Consider the following 17,853-nt stretch of genomic DNA (forward strand, 5'->3'; position numbering starts at 1 on the left):
AATGGCGGCAATGCCTGCGCCGAGGCAGCTGACTCCGTTGCCAGTATTGCAGAGCCCGCCCTGCAACGTAATGGGGGCCGGGGCCGGGGCCGGACCATCCAACATATGCAGATGACGGGTCACTGACCCGAAACGTTAACTCTGCTTCTCTTTTCACAGATGCTGCCAGACCTGCTGAGTGGTTCCAGCATTTCTTGTTTTTATGCAGATGAGCCGCCGTGCTCTAGATCGTGGCGGCATAGCGGCGCGTGGCCCGCTTGTGTGAGATGCCATTTTTTCACCCGCCGCCGCTTTCGGTGGCAAGAGAAGTAAATGCAGCCTATTGGGCAGGAATTTCCCATGGGCATTGGAAGCAAAGAAGGGTCCTGAGCTTGGACTTGCCGGGAACCAGACTGAGGGAGCTATTTTCCTGGATGCGACTTCAATAATTCGCCGCCTTCGCGCTTGCCGTCCTATTAAGGACGGTGGGTGGGATCGGATCCCAATGCTGCAAACCAAATCAGAGGGCTGGCAGCTCTGGAGCCTCGGCATTCCCATTGGGAAAGGTGGTGCTGCTGAGGTAGGTAGGAGATCTCGAGTGCGCCTTAAAATGGAGGCACCTTCACAGGCATAAATTTTTTAAAATTCAGAAGGGCCAAGAAGGCAGGCCCCTTGGAGCGGAGAGGAGCGGAGCGGAGCGTTTGGGCCACAAGTGTGGCCTTTGCTGCTGGCGGCCCCCTCTTCGGGGGATGGTGCCTCCAATTCCTAAGGCCCCCTCCCCCAGCCTGCCGCGGAGAGGCTGCCTCCATTGAGCTGGTGGGCTCCCCACACCGCAGGAGTCCGCTCCACTGCCAGCAAAATGCCAATGAGCTGGAAAATCTGCTCCTGATTGGGGTCATAATTTCTGCGGCCAGCCAATCCCAATCTGCATCACAGCCTGCATCTGGGAAACTTCCCCGGTAGCGGGAATGCATCGGGAGCCTTCCTGATGCAGTTCACTGCTATTTTCACACCCGCATGTGCCCCCTGCCTCCAAGCCCACCACCCTGCGGCTGGGAAAATTCAGCCCCTTAAGTGTGAAATTTAAATTATAAATAGGAAACTGGGGCAACATCTTACTGCTGTGCTGGTACAGCATGAAACCAGGATAGGTGTTTCTCTTAAATGGTGCCCACTGTACTTTGCTCATGATAATGTTCTCACTCAGATACAGGGTCAAGTTTTCAGACTTATTGCATGCAGGCCCATTATAACAATCTTTCATAAACTATATTGCTGTAATCACCACGTTATAGAACAAGAGCTAATAGTGTGCCCTCCATAACTCATTTACTATTTAACCAGAATTATCAAGATTCCCAATTAAAGTGGTGTGGTCACTAGACTGTTACGCTTTAGAAAGACTGCCTTTAAACCATGTAACCTTAAATGTTGTGCTCTTGTGCTTCTTGAGTGAAACTTAACTTATCACACCAAATTGTTCCCAGACTTAAAACCTACCATTCAATCAACCATGCTAGTGTTTGAAAGGACAAGATCTATAACTGTTTTTCATAGTTCAGGAGGACAATGTATGAACATTTCATACATCCACGATTACAGTTTATGGAAATCCAAATGACAATTGAGCTTTAGCTGCATTCAATTATTTTAGCTTTTACTGTAGCAACAAGAGGGAAATTTTAACCCCAAAATTGGGCAGGTTTGTGTCAGTTTTAATGGAGATGTGACGCTGGGGGTGGTGGGGGATCCAACGAACTTTAAATACTATAAATAAGGCTGTGTATCTCATTTTTATGCACCATTTTGAATTTAACTCTGGATGGCCAGGTTTCCCAAACCTTGGGAAAACCCGGAAGCTGCAGCAAGGTGAGGATTGTTGGATCCAGGAGGCACATGCCAACCCCTGCACTTGGATACCACCCCCAACCCTTCCAATCTCCTCGCCACCCACTCCACCCCACCCCACCTGAGATCTCCAATCTGCCCATCAGTGCCCTGTGGCCTCTGATCACCCCCAAGGTTGTTCTGAAAGGGTATCCCTCCAGAGTCCCCCAGAAGTGAATTTACCACTACAATATACAGTATACACACTTCTAAAATTGTCACTACACCACCAACTCTTGCATTTCAATCAGAAGTTTGTCAGTTTACACCCAATTCCAGACTAGAGTATGTAACCTAAGTTGACATTCCTTTGCACTACTGAGGAAGTGCTGCACTGTCAGAGGTGACAGCCTTCAGATGAGAAGTTATAACGAGACCCAGGTAATCCCTTTTCATGTCGATGTTACAAATCTAATGATACTAGTCAAAAAAGAGTAGGGTGTTCTTACAGTGTTCTGGCCAATATTCTTCCTTTAACAAATACCATCAAAACAGATCAGCTCTAGTCAATCAACGCATTGTTGTTTGTGGGATCTTGCTATGTACAAAACTGGCTGCCACCTTTTTCACCATAACAGTGACTGTATTTTAAATATTTTTTGTAAAGTTTTGAGACATTTCCCCAGAGGCATGATAAAGTTTATCATACCAAATATTATGATTAGATAATACCAATGATTATGATCAAATTCAAAGTACACAAATTCCATATTATATTATCTATCCTGCAAAGTATTCTGCTCAGAAATTCTCACACATACTCTAGAATTCTTGGCTTTTGGCAATGGATCCTTTAGGAGCCTATCAGGCAACAGGGTACAGTCAACTCCCTATAAAATGTCTCCTGTGAACCTCAGAGTAAAAGTTGAGAACAGGATATTTTGTGAAAGTAATTCCACCTGAGTGAGATGCATTGAGCAGAAGTAACAATAAATTTAAACCTCACCGCATCTCACTTCAAAGCAGCAGAGTTTTGGTTTGCTCGGTAACTTGACATTAAATGGATGCTAAATCTGACTCAACAGCTGTCAGCTGTAGCACAAAGAAAAGAATTGTATTACTGGATCTTCCTGTTGAAAACCTTTAGTGGAAATTAACAGCATTGGTGCTGTGAAGTTTCTTTTATGAACTGTACAGAACAATTAGGTCATGAAACAAAAATGGCCACAGTTATTTAATAGAATCTGGAAGGGGTTTCAAAACCATGTCTCCTCCTCTAATACAAAAACAAGCACCTTTCAAGAAACAGGAAGGCGCTAATGTACAAAGCAGCCGTCCGCAATACAATGCAAAGTGTGACTTACGGGGTCATGTTAACACCCATTGTCATCAGCTAAAAAGTGGGATTTTAATGAACTGAATGCAGTTTTGATTCATGTAACATTGTGCTTCAAAATGACTTGACTTGAAAGCAGCAGCAAGATGCTCTTAAAGGTAAGTGAGGGAGAGGGTGCCCCAAAATGGAGGGCCCTCTCTCCAACTTTTTCACGTTTAAAAACATTACACCCTTGTTCAAAAAAGGATGTAAAGATAAGCCCAGCAACTACAGGCCAGTCAGTTTAACTTCGGTGGTGGGGAAACTTCTCGAAACAATAATTCGGGACCAAATCAATCGTCACATGGACAAATGCAGGTTAATTAAGGAAAGTCAGCATGGATTCGTCAAGGGAAAATCATGTTTAACTAACTTGCTGGAGTTTTCGCAAAAGGTAACAGGGCAATGCTGTTGATGTGGTGTACATGGATTTCCAAAAGACATTTGATGCAATGTCGCCACAGGGCGATCTGCGGCTGCTGCTGAACCTCAGGCAGGCAGTGGGGGCCTCCAAGCCTGCATGAAGCGCTGATCTGCTGGTCTGACACCAGGAGGCCGCCTCCAGCAGCTGTACTGTCCCACACCACCAGCGGGAACCTGGAGGCTGAATGGAAAATCTTAGTTGGCCTCCGTTAACAGGCCTTAATAGCCCTTAAGTGGTTTAATTGGCTACTCGCTGCTTGTGGGCAGTAGTCTTCCACCCAACCCCCACCCCCCCATCCCACCTCTGGGAAAATGGCTTGGGGAGGGATGGAGCTGGGGAACCAGCCCACAGGCTGGTGATGCAAAATTACGCACCTGTTTGCCTCCGTTCCTGCCACTGGTATGGGCTAAAAATCCAGCCCTATATTGTTGTATGATTGCCTTAAGAGTGATATCCCTTTAAGATCTCAGTATGATAATGAGCTAAGTACCAGGATGTGACTACAAGCCAGAGTCACTCTGCAACTGTAACACCTAGAGGAAGATTCTGTAAGTAGTTTGCTCTGTACATTATACAATAGTTTATCTGTTAATAAACCTGTTAATGATCTTCAACAAATCAGACTCCACGCATCTCATTTATGTTGCATCAGACAACATAAATAACTCATTACATATATCTAATAAGAAATCCAACACACATCCAGCAAGGAATTTGACACACGCACACTACATCCAGTGAGGAATCCAACACACACATTACATTCAAAGAGGAATCGAACACAGACTATACATCCAGTGAGAAATCCACACACATACAACCAGCAAAGAATGCAACAAACACTCATTAAATCCAGTAAGGAATCCAACACATACATTACATACAGCAAGGAATCCAACACACAAATATAATATCCAGTGAGGAATCCAAAACACACACTACATCCAGCGAGGAATCCAAGCACATACATTACATCTAATGAGGAATCCAAAACACACATAGCGTTATCAGATAACATTTGATACCAAGCCACATAAGGATATATTAAGGTAGGAGGGGGGCTTTTAAAGAAAGAAACATTTGCAATTATACAACGCTTTTCATGACCACCAGGCATCTCAAAGCATTTTACAGCCTATTAAGTACTTTTGAAATGTAGTCACTGTTGTAATGTAAGAAACACGGCAGCCAATTTGCCCACAGCAAACTCCCACAAACAGCAATGTGATAATAACCAGATAATCTGTTTTTGTGATGTTGATTCAGGAATTGATAGGACACCAGGGATAATTCCCCTGCTCCTCTTCCAAATAGTGCCATGGGATCTTTTACATCCACCTGAGCAGGCCGATGGGGTTTAACATTTCATCCAAAAGACGGCTACCTCCGACAATGCAGCACTCGCTCAGTATTGCACTGGAGTGTCAGCCTAGATTTTTGTGCTCAGGCCTTGGATAGGACTTGCACCTGAAACCTTATGATTTACAGGTGAGAGTGCTACCAACTGAGTTTTAGTTGACACAGCTTAAGGACTGTCTTAAAGGGAGTAAAAAGTCAGGGAGGTTTAGGGAGGGAATTTTAGAGCTCAGGGCCTAGGCAGCTGAAAGCATGCACACATCACATCCAACAGGGAATCCAACAAACAACACTACATACAATGAGAAATCTAATGCACATCTGCACTACACACCAGCAGCAAGGCTGCAACACTGCTGCATTATATTTGTGGGAATCCCAACACAACAACACTATACCAGCAGGGAATCCTACATATACCCACACAGCATCAGCAGCGAATTTCACAATGCTTGCACTACATTGGCAACAATAAACAGTATATACCTCTTGATATTTCCCTCATTAAATCAAATGTTATTTAAAACCATCTTTTCAACAAACCTATGAGTTTTCACATACATGTGATATATGTTGGAAGAGTGAGTTGATAACTCATTGCCTAAAATCATTCAACATCTAAACTGAAAATGCTATCAATACAGACATCTGAGTTTGGCCGTTCCATATATCTGGTTTCTTTGCTCTAGGACTGCTGCTGTGGCGTATACAAGTTAAGCAGCTCAGTTTTTGGACAATGTGAAAGCTGCAGCTCAGCATTAACATGAAAGTTTTGTTTACGCCTTATTCAGAGAATACAGTGAATAATACATATCATTCTACATATTTCTCAAATTCTGTTTTATTCAGGTTAGGAAATATACTGACATTTATAAATGCAAATGTTGCATGATGATAGTTTTCAAATACAAAAAACAATCAGTACCCCAAGTAAACACTTGCAAAGGAGTTTAACTATGGAGTATTATGGAGTATTGCGTCTTTAAGTGCCTGCAGGGCTATGGACCAAACGCTGGAAAGTGGGCTTAGGCTGGGTGGCTCGTTTCTAGGCTGGTGCAGATACGATCGGCCAAGTGGCCTCCTTCTATGTCGTTAACTTCCTATGATTCTATTTAAGTGCCCACGGGCCACTGGGTACCGCAAAGAAACGGAACAGCAGTAACTGTGAAAACAGTTAGAAACTTATTTTAGATGAGATAGATGAATTAAAGAAACAATAGAATAAAAGCAAAATATTGCAGATGCTGGAAATCTGAAACAAAAACAAAATTGCTGGAAATACTCAGCAGGTCTGGCAGCATCTGTGGAGAGAGAAGCAAAGTTAACGTTTCCGGTCTGTGACCTTTCATCTGATAGTTTGCATACAAGGTGATAATTAGGTTTCCTGCAGCAACTGCTGTTTATCAACTTACCTTGGTGTGTGGAACAGATAACCATCAGCTCCTGACTCACGTCTCCTGTCCGCTTCACTGGAATCAACAGCTCACCGACATCTTCGTCAATGGCATAGGAAGACTTGGGGATAAAGACCGTCGATTCTGAAGAAAAAATATACATGTATTCAGGGGAAACAAAATTGAATGGAAATGATTAAATTGTTCTCGTATTATTGGCACTAACACACCCATCCAGAAATTTCTTATTTATAATGAGCACAGGTGGTGAAGATAAAGATTATTCTTTGATGTCCTGTGGAACTTTATTCTTATCTAAATCATTGTTGGTGTATTTGCAGTGAGAACCTCATTATCTTTTCGGCTCCTACAAATATGGGCCACGTATCAGTTCCTTTAACCAAGATTCTATAGTTTGTAATGTGAGAATTAGGAACTTATTGCTTCAAAGACAATGGGTGTGCAGTGAATGAGCTTGTGTATAAATTACCCTATAATATTTATATAGGACAGAAGTAGCCGGTTGACCTTTACTTGAATTGTAACTCCAGCAGGCAGTCTCACTTGTGCACCTCCCACAGTGAAAAGTATGCTTACTTTTGTTCCAGAAAACACACATAGGTTCCTGGCAGTGTATCAAAGGAATCCTTCCCATCCAAAATCCAAATTAATCCTGGCACTACAGGTCAGAATAAACCAAAATATTTGGAGATATTTTGCAAGTTAACACATTTATGTAAAAATAAAAGATAATTATAGTTTTTGTTAAACTTCTCAAAGTATCTAAAGAGACAAGTTTTTTTTTAATAAAAAGGCTTTCATGTCATTTACTCAGTAGGCTATAACACCTGCAAGATGAAAAAACTTTTGAGAATTTGTAACTCGGAGGCTATAAAATTTATGTTAATGAACAGTTGGTGAAATTCCTGAATGTCTGTTGCCCTAATGGAGAAGTAAAGACTAGAAATTTAACTACATATGCCTATTATTCAGATGGAAGCAAAAAAATGACCGTTTTTAAATTTCCTTGTCTTGCTGGAAAAAATAAATGTTAATTAGGAGGTTTTGGATTCACAATCAAATTTATGGCAGGCAAGTAGCTTTTAACAGTAAATGGCCCCTATAATGACGGACAGGCATGAGGGTGTGCACATTGTGCAGGGAAAAGTTGACAAAACCATGGATGTAGAGACCCTGTTGTCATTTGAAGGGTGGGAACACATACTAGGGGCAGCAGACCAGGTCCCGTGGGGATGGTCCACAGCAATGAGTACAGGATGGAAGCTCGGGGTGGCCATCAAAAGGGGACAGAGAAAGGACAAAGGGGCACTATTAAGCCATGGAAAAGGGAGCGAGAGGTCAACAAAGCTTGATAGGGCCTGCATAGTTGGGGAACATTAGGGCCACGGTCCAGTCTTGTGGTTGAGGGGGGAAGCAAAGGTTTCATTGTGAGGCTGGGGGGGGGGGGGGGGGGGGAGAGTGGGGGGCACTCCTGCTCTTCCTGAGCCAGAAGAAGTGCTAAAAGGAGAAGCTCTTTATCACTTAGCTTGGCCAATCACTACATCCTGCCTTGTATCTGCTGCCGGGAATTCCACAGTCCAGGGCGCCTCCTCACCCACTTAAATTTAACCTGCGGCACCAATGATGACATCGGGCTGCGACTCCTGAATATTAATTAGACCTTTTGTGGCAGCCTCATCGATGGCCTGATTTGTCTTTACTAAATTTTACATGGGTGGAAATAGGGTCATGTTGCTTGCTCCCAATATTTTAACTCCTCCCTGCCAACCTTCTCTCACCTGTCAGGAATTAAAATTGAGACCGATGACTCGGACTTGTCCTGATTAGTTCTCTTGTTGTTCCTAAATCAGCTTTTCTTTGTGAACCTTTGTGTCTAAAATAAATCACTGGCTACAACCCAAAAAGTCCAAGCCCAGATGTTAACTGGACAGTTACCACTACACATTACCATCATAATCTATTATTCTGTGACAGCAGTAAACTGGCTGTGGTTGACAGACTGGATTATCAAATTCACTGCTGAAAACTTAAACTACTTAGAAGGCTGTTCTTTTCTCTGGTTTCCAAACCACATACTTATTCAATTTACTTTGCAGTATAATCCCAAATCTTTCCTATAAACATTGTACTCCCAAACACATTCCTCTTTCAGATAAACCACTCAGTGGGAGTGATGCTTTTCAACTGAGGTTAGGAGACTATTTTCCTTAGATGGCTGAAATTGTATAAACACTTCTAAAGCTTGTGGCCTGGAAAATGTGTCTTGCTTTACATTAAAAAATGTGATAGAGCGCATTCCGGAGGGAAGGAGTTAACAAAGTGATGTTCAATAAGTTCACAGTTTTCTAAACTAGATGAATCAGCTAATTAACAAAATGCAACAGGCTCTGAGTGATCTCATGTAAACTAATCATCTGCTCTTCTTACATCATCTGATGCTCCTTTAATTAACTGAAGTAGATGGTAATCACTTCACTATTGGCGACCGTGCCTTCAGCTGCCAAGGCCCTAAGCTCGGAATTCTCTCCCTAAACCTCTCCGCCTCCATTTAAGACACTCCTTCAAACCACTTCTTTGACTTGGATTTTGATCATCGGCCCTAATACTACCTTATGTGGCTCAGTGTCAAATTTTGTTTGATAACGCTCCTGTGAAGTGCCTTGGGATGATTTAGTACATTAAAAGCACCATGGTTGTTGTTTTGGTAAAAGTTTGCTTTATTTGCACTCAAGTGTTAATTCTTTTTGGGAACAGACTGTGGATGGATTTATTAGTTTTGGAATATTGCCTTGCATTCCCCTGACCAAGGTTACAGCAGAGTCAGGGAGAAATGTCTTTCATCACTTTGCAAGACAGAACAACCTGCTATAGCAAGGTGTTTTCCAATTTGTCCTAAAAGATAGGTTTGATTTGTCTTGGGTTTAGTCAGCATTTAAGCATTAATTAACTTTATCTAAACATTTTGACGATAGCTAAAAACGTGTTAAATTTATAATGCAATTGTACCTCTTCTAAATATAATCTAACATTTAGCAGAATTACTTATTTTTGACAACAATTCCAAATTATTTTTCATACCAAAATTAAAAAATGCATTTTAGGACTTTCTCTGTGACCTCCTTAATGTGCACTTCTGATTTGTAAAATGCATTACAATATTGGAAGCATCTGAGGCAATGAGATCAGTCTACTAATTACCAATATTGAAGCTAAAACCAGTAGAGGTGAAGGGAGGTATTCTGATGTTGGTCTCTTTGTGTTTAGCGAAATAAACTGAGACTAAGGAACAGCAGGAAGCTATTCATTCACTTGAAAATGTTTTGTCATTTAACTAGGTCATGGCTGATCTGTATCTTAACTCCAATCCATCCACCTTGTACAAAAGCTGATGTTGATGCAAAATCTAACACAGTCTCCAAATAATATTTCTATTTACTAATTTTTTCATAACTAAAAGATTAATTAAATTAATCACAAAGGAGGAGCAGGAACACTAAATGCTACATAGGTTCACTGCACATTAATTAATATCCAGCGTGGAGATCATGCTGTTGTAAAATAAGAGAGAAGAGGCGGGATAAGCATTTGGTCAGTTTGCTCAACCCACTCAAAACTTTGCGCCACTGATTGGCAGCACCCAGCTTTATCCTGAACTTAGGGACAGGCCCATGGGATAGTGAGAAGCCAGGAACAACATACTGAGTGGACCTCATACCAGGAGACAGTGTGAGGCTACATACTGTATAAGGGTCTGAAAGGGTTAATGTTTGGGACAGTGAGAGTAACACCTCCCACAGAGATGATAATGCAAAAGATTACATGTGTAATAGGCTTGGGAGAAGCAAGAAGTGTCATGAGTAGCAGAAGCTAGACAGGCTTATGGAAAGTGTATATAGTCCATGTAAATAGAATAAATGTGTTACTGTTTAGATTTACGACAACTCTGAGATCTCTGTAAACCAAGCTCAATCTAGCATCTGAAATGCTAGCAACAATATACAATATGGTGGCAGCAGTGAACACACCCAGAAGATTTTAAGAAGCCTAACCTGGTACAGTAGCACCAAAAGACTGCAGATCTCATGGAGAGGCTGCGAAGAGCTCCAGAGCTGCTCCTTAGATGACGAAAAGACATGGCGAGTCAGTGAGTTGGCCGCAATGGTATTCAGACTACACCAAAGAAGAGTGGCGTTCTGTGAGAAAAATCCAGGTCCAGCGATCGCAGGCATCGAGTCACAGAACTAAGCGACGGTCGGGGGTTCGGGTGAGCAACCTTTAGAAAAGGATAGAACCATTGTCTAACGGCATACTGGGCGGGCAAAACAGGGAAATGGAATCCTCACAAAGGGCGGATCCAAAGTCGGTGGCCATTACTCGAGAAGACTGCTAGGGTGAAACCCAGGAAATTTCCGAAAAGAGCAGAAAACCTCTGAAAAGTGCGGGAATACTTCCATTATGGGAAAAAAAAATTATAAAAGAAAGAAAATGACCTACAGAGTTTAGGAAGGATATGGATCCAAAATGTACGATGTCAGAAAGGTTTGAGAATTTGGAAGGACCTAACCAGATTCAGAATTGGTCTCTGAGGAGCAGAAAACGTTTAAGTAACAGAATAACTTCCCAGCTGCACAGCACATCTGAAGTTGAACAAGTAAACACTTTTCTGTAGGTGCAAATCTGATTATGTGACCACAAAGCAGGGCATCAATGAGGCTTCCGATAAGTTTAATGACATTTTACAAGCCTTCGGTAAGTATTTTAACTTAAGAAGCAATGAGATCTTTGAAAGGGCCAAGTTTAACAGAAGGGCCCAGAAACTGGATGAATTGGTGGATGCTTTCATTAACGACTTGTACAGACTGACCCTTGAGTAATTCCAAAGGTGTGCGGGGGCAGGAGAGGAAGCCATTGTTGGCAATGTGCTGGCTCCATTTGGACAAGCAGTGTGAAACCACACGGGGCAGTCCCATGGAGCTGAAAAATGAAGTAGAGAGATTAGATTAGATTAGATTAGAGATACAGCACTGAAACAGGCCCTTCGGCCCACCGAGTCTGTGCCGCACATCAACCACCCATTTATACTAATCCTACACGAATCCCATATTCCTACCAAACATCCCTACCTGTCCCTATATTTCCCTACCACCTACCTATACTAGTGACAATTTATAATGGCCAATTTACCTATCAACTTGCAAGTCTTTTGGCTTGTGGGAGGAAACCGGAGAACCCGGAGAAAACCCACGCAGACACAGGGAGAACTTGCAAACTCCACACGGGCAGTACCCAGAATTGAACCCGGGTCGCTGGAGCTGTGAGGCTGCGGTGCTAACCACTGCGCCACTGTGCCGCCCTTCGCCACTGTGCCGCCCTGATAGGCAAAGATGGAATGATAGGCAAAGATGGAATAGTCACCAAATCAAACACTGTGGAGATTCAAGGAAGAAAAGAGATAAAGAACTATGGCCAAGACACAGAGGATGTAATTCATGACAATGCCCATAGTGATTAGGATTCCGTGAGCAGGCACAAGCTGGACTGAAGGGATTCAAGCAGGAATTGTTGGCAGGGATGGGCATGAAGCTCGAAGGGGTTTCATTGGAAAGGGTATGGGGTGGTAGGTAATTTGAGAGAATGGATGAGTTAAGAATGGATCGTTGAGAGTAGGGGTATGATGTCAATTTTTAAATGAAGAACAACAGTGCCTGATAAAAGGAAGCTGTTAACAATATCAGAGAGTGCCGGGGGGAAGAGCTGTTCAAGGAGAAGGCCTGTCACCATATTCTCAGAGCAACTTCAGATGGGTACATTCCAAAAAGAAGCAACAAAAAAAAGTATGTCTCACTGAAGAGATTAGACAGGGCAGGGGGAGATGGGAAAGAAGCTGCAGAGATCAAAGCTAAAGTAAAAGGGAGATTGGGAGAAGTCATAAACAATGGATAAGAGGAAGATGTGGTAATGGCAGAGACAACCGGCTGGATTTTACATTGGGCAGACGGGAGCTGGCCATTGATGTAAAAGTCGGTGGTGAACCTGCTTCCGCCCGGCCTGGGGATCTGTCCCGCAATTTACGGGTCCCCAGGCTTTAACTGTTCCGAGGCAGGACTTCCACCCGCTTGAGGGAGGCAGTCCCACCTCATTGAGCTGCCAGCCAATCACTGGGCCGGCAGCTCATAGTCCCAGCAGCGCCACCAGGAGCGGCGGCCAACGTTGGTACTGCAGCCCAGCCAAGGACATGGAGCCAGGAGTCCAGGTAAGTTAGGGTTGCCTCGCTGGGCTAGTCGGTCACGCCCCGGGGGGATGGGGGGGCTTCTCGGGTCCTGGGGATGGTTGGGGAAGTGGGGGCATCCCTCAATCGGGCACCCTGTGCCCATTTGTCTGGGCCCCCCCCTAGTGCGCTGAGAGGCTGCCAGGTTTCACTGGGCGGCCTTTCATGTCCCCCAGACGCCCGCTTGTCAAGGGTAAAATCCCCGTGGAGGCGGGTGAAAGCCCTTGGGGGCCGTTAAGTGGCCATTTAAGGGCCATGATTGGCCTGGGGTGGGCGGCCCGTTTCTCGCCTCCTCCAGCCCACCATCCGGCTCGCTGGGGTGACATAAAATTCCAGCCAACGGGTGGGATCTTCCCAGAAGGGGAAAGTCCCAACGTCTGGGAGGCCAGAACCCCCCACCCCTCGATACTGTCAGAAGGGGGCGATCAGGAGCCGGTAGGCAGGGGAGGTAGCCAATTAAGAAAGGCGGGCGGGCCTTCCACGCTGCTGGTCCAATCAGAGAGCTGGCAGCACTACAACTTTGGCAGCGCCACCAGGAGGGGTGGCGGCGGCTGAGGCAGCAAGGGAAACATGAGGGTGCCTCCATTTTGAGGCGCTCTTGCAGGGGTGGCAGAGAGTTGTTTTTTTTTGTCATAGCCAAGGATGCAGGCCCCAGCAACCAGAGGGGAAACCCCTCCAGCAGCAGCATTAGGGCTGGCAGCCTTTGCCACTGGTAGCCCCCTCCTTGGCCAATGAAGCCTCTAGCTCTGATGGCCACCTCCCAGGAAGCTACAGGGTGGCCACCTCCTTGCAGCTAATGGCTTCCCCAGGCGATGGGGAGCAAATTGCTGGCGGCTGAGAAAATGGCCCTGAATTGACTTTTCATTGTCTAAATGGTCATCCACCTCCAGTCAATGGGCAGTCAGGCCACTGCCGTTCCCGCAGCTGGGAAACTTCCCTGGTGGCAGGACTACGTCAGGGAGCTGGTAAAATTTTGATCAGCTGTACGAGCTATTAGCACCTTGTATTGAAGATGATTGTGAAGGGGCTAAAGAAAGAACTCTCAAGGTGTTTGTCATTGGGAAAGGAGTCTCAGCTGTCCTTACTCTCTAGCATAATCCTGGAGTAATTGCAGAATTTGGCTGAGGAAAGTGACGCAAAGTCATACATAACATAGGTGAGCAAAATGTGTCAATAAAGGACGAGACCAGCTGAGTGCTAGGTGTTCTTAAGTTTGAGGCAATTTGATTTAAGGAAACTACGATGAGAATCATACTGAGGTAACAAGAGGGGTGGAAAGGAAATATTTGTGAATATATCAGACAGGGAACATTACATTCAAAACTGGATGTAATTTTGTTCTAGGGAAATGGTTCATACGCTCCTTATGGATATTGCAGTGGATGTTTGAAAACCTGCTTCACTTCAATGTAAAGTATCATGTTTGACAGCCTTTGACAATATGCACACTGCACCACAAAAGTGCATATCCATGCATGGTAAGAATCGAGAAAAACAGCACAGTTAAGGAGATACTTACCATCACCCGGGTCGACAATCTCCACAGTTGCAATCTCTGGGAATTCGAGAACAGCCATGACGGGCTCAGACAGTACAATTTGGAATGTTTCAGACAGTTCATATTCATTATCTGTCAAAATCCGCACTTTCCAAGTTGCTGTGGTTTGACCTGGATTGAACTGCACCTGTTTTTGGGATTTCCCCCTGAAATCCTTATCCTTCTCAGCTGTGCCATCTTTTGTACCAATGCCTGTCAATAGAACAGGAAGAGCAGCTGGGTCAAAATCCAAGTAAATTCAACGCATACCCCTTACGTGATTACTTTCAAGACTAACAAATGAACGAGTAATTTTAATGCATAATTAAAGATTATAATGGGATGGAAGTGGCTTGATCTGATTTTCGCCAAAAGGACAACAAAATTTATGCCGGTTTCTACACTGATCTTGCCAACAGCAACTTACACCAACATTTCTTGAGAATCCCATTAACATAGGCTGAAAGATGAAAACAAGCATAAAGCAAATGAAAATAAGCAAAAGCAAGCGGGGCCTAAAGAAAATGCAGAGTATATGACATTTTCCTTAAGTTCCTCTTTATTTTATTGTTGCTTTAGAAATTGTAGTATGAAGCGAGCAAACCATCATTTATGCAGATTAAGCATAACATTGTTAAGAGAATATAAGTATGGAAGTATGGAAGCTCTTCTCGTTTTTTTATGTAACAGATTCTGACAGCATTAAAGACAGCAATCAAAGATATAGAAAATAAGAGTGAAGATTAAAGCAGCATCATTTTGTACCAGAAATATTTCCATGCTCCTCATTATAGCCCAGAATTCACAATAATCAACAAGTGAATTGGGCATTTTGATGTTGATCACCCTTCGAACTGGACAGTCAGATTTCACTTTACCTGTGAAGTTGGTCAGCATTTTGAGAAGTAGTGCGGATTTGTGTCTTCAGAGAATAAGGAAAGACTTTCCTCTACATTGTGCACATTTTCATTACTCGTAGATGAATAAAACTTTATGTACAGAATTTTATTTCTATAGTAGGTGTTGAATACTCTATTCAACATCAGGTTTGGCACAGGGCCTTATCTCAATTCTAAAATAAACTTACTGGGCCTTTATACACTAGTTGTCAGGGTGTCTGATTAATTTCTGTTTTGTAAAAACTTAAAACACAAATAAAAGAAAGAAAATGTCCATGCAACAGATGTCAAACAGTTTTACCAAACCGTCATTGTAGAAAGTTTGTTAGTGATGAATCTTTACTGCAGAACAGAAAACGTGACATGGAGCAGTTTCTTAGCAGTCAAGGAGGTGGTAAATATTTTCTTATTTAAAAAAAAATTGTTCTTAGGATAAGGATGATGCTGGTAGAACAGTATTTATTGCCTTTCCCTAGTTGCACTGAATGCACTGGGAGTCAATTACATAAGGCTGGATTTTATAGGCCCCCCCCTAAGGTGGGGTTGGAGGCGGGGGTAGGGGGGGGTGTGGCCTATCAAAATCGCAACGGATGGCGGGAGGCAGAGGGCCAATTGCCGCCCTGTCACGAAGCGATTTCGCTGGGAGCGGGATAGGCCGATGACGGCCTTCCTGCCCAGAAGCTAATTGAGGCCCTTAAGTGGCCCATTAATGGCCAAATAAGGGCTTCTTCCCGCCACCGCTCGGATCTAATCAGCAGCGGGGGTGCCTCTGCCGTGCGGGAAGGGCACCTTGTAAAATAGGGGCATCCCTCCTCCGTGGGCAATCTGTGGCCCATGGAGGACCCCAGCCGGCAAAACCCCCACCTCCATGGACCCCCTCTTCCCCTGGACTTCACCCCCACACCCTCAGTCTGGAAGGTCCCAGCGACCCCGCCTCACTTACCTGAGGAATTGAATACAAAATTAGGGAGGTTATGCTTCAGCTATACAGGGCATTGGTGAGACCACATCTGGAGCACTGTGTATAGAACTGGTCTCCTTATTTAAGGAAGGATGTAAATGCATTGGAGGCAGTACAGAGAAGATTTACTAGACTAACACCTGGAATGGGTGAGCTGTCTTACGAGGAAAGATTGGACAGGTTAGGCTTGTATCTGCTGGAATTTAGAAGAGTAAGAGGCGACTTGATTGAAACATATAAGATCCAGAGGGGTCTTGACAGGGTGGATGTGGAAAGGATGTTTCCCCTTGTGGGAGAATCTAGAACTAGGGGTCACTGTTTAAAAATAAGGGGTCGCCCATTTAAGACAGAGATGAGGAGAAATTCTTTCTCTCAAAGGGTCGTGAGTCTTTGGAATTCTCTTCCTCAAAAGGCAGTGGAAGCAGAGTCTTTGAATATTTTTAAGGCAGAGGTAGATAGATTCTTGATAAGCAAGGGGGTGAAAGGCTATTGGGGTAGGTGGAAATGTGGAGTAATCAGTTCAGACATGAACTTATTGAATGGCAGAGCATGTCCGAAGGGCCGAGTGGCCCACTCCTGCTCCTAATTCGTATGTTAGTATGTAGGTCTGGGGTTGCAGCACTTGGCCTGGGTCCAAGGCCTCTGCAGTATCGGCAGTGGCCACCGCTCCTGCTGGCACTGCCCATATTCCTGAGCCTCTGGTCCTGTGCTTGGCCGGCAGCTCTTGGAGGCGCTATCTCTGTCTTTAAAGGACGGAGATCCGGGTGCCGGAAACTTCGTATTTGGAACAATTGAGAATCATGCCGCAGTGGGGAGGGGCGGGGGGTGTGGGAAAAGGCCAAGGCGGGGATCCCCCCACCCTTTCAGCCTGGCGCTGGGAGCCCTGCTGTCTCCAGCCATAGGGCTGAATATTGTTCCCAACCCAACGGCAGGCTCCGTGGTGGTGGGGGAGGGGGTGGGGATGGTGGCTGGAAAATCGGAGTGCCACGGCTGCCATGGAACCCGACGCCGGGACTGCCAGGCCCGATCTGCCTGGCGGCAGGGAAGCTCCACGGCAGTCCCTCTGCCATGGGACCCTGGTTTAAATATTTAAATTACATTTTTGCATTAATAAAAATCCACTCCGCAGCGATCTTACCTTCAGTTCCCGATTCTCAGCGCGACGAGCGGCACTCACGCACCTTCACTTTCCCCTTCACTTCAGAGGCAGAAGCAGCCTTTTAAAAATGGCGCCAGCACCTGCTTCTGCGTCGGTGAGGAGTTGGGGGGGGGGGGTGGGGGCGGGGTCGGCTGCCGTAAATATGTAAAGTGGCTGTCCACTGCAGAATCACAGTGGCGTGGGTCCCATGGGGGATGGCCGCATTTTCCGCGCCTGCTGCTGCTCCCGGTGGCGGAACTACAAAATCCAGCCCATAGTGTGGGAACGGAGTTATCTGTAAGTCAGATCAGGTAAAGGTGGCAGGTTCCCTTCTCTTAAGGACATTAATGAACCAGTGGGCTTTAGGAGAACCCAACAGCTTTTGTTATTTTACAGGTACAAGCCCACAAATTTAATTTTACGACTTGCCATGGTGGGATGTGAACTCAAGGTTGCTCATCTAGTACCATAATCACCAGGCTAGTTGCAGATTTGTATGGAAAAGCCTGACCCACCAACATTGCTATCACACATGTGAAGTGACAAATTAGCTTTCAGTCAGCTCTTTCACATCAGAGCACACAGGAGCAACCTTTACCCATTTGCTCCTTCTGGTTGACAAATGCTTCATGTACTATACTCAGTAAGAAGTATTAGTGCCAGAACCCACGAAA

The 17,853-nt window shown here is 44.6% G+C and overlaps 1 protein-coding gene across 1 annotated transcript in view; it reads right to left on the bottom strand.

The window, feature by feature from the left end:
* The window catches only part of LOC137371234 (FRAS1-related extracellular matrix protein 2-like), a 280,561-nt gene that overhangs the window by 149,865 nt on the left and 112,843 nt on the right, over positions 1-17,853 (bottom strand). The window contains exons 4-5 of the mRNA XM_068033445.1: positions 14,164-14,394; positions 6,374-6,499 (exon numbers count right to left, since the gene is read on the bottom strand). Of these exons, the coding sequence (XP_067889546.1) occupies positions 6,374-6,499; positions 14,164-14,394 (357 nt within the window). The remainder of the gene's footprint in view (positions 1-6,373; positions 6,500-14,163; positions 14,395-17,853) is intronic.

Source organism: Heterodontus francisci, chromosome 6, assembly GCF_036365525.1.
Source record: "Heterodontus francisci isolate sHetFra1 chromosome 6, sHetFra1.hap1, whole genome shotgun sequence".
Lineage (NCBI taxonomy): Eukaryota > Metazoa > Chordata > Chondrichthyes > Heterodontiformes > Heterodontidae > Heterodontus > Heterodontus francisci.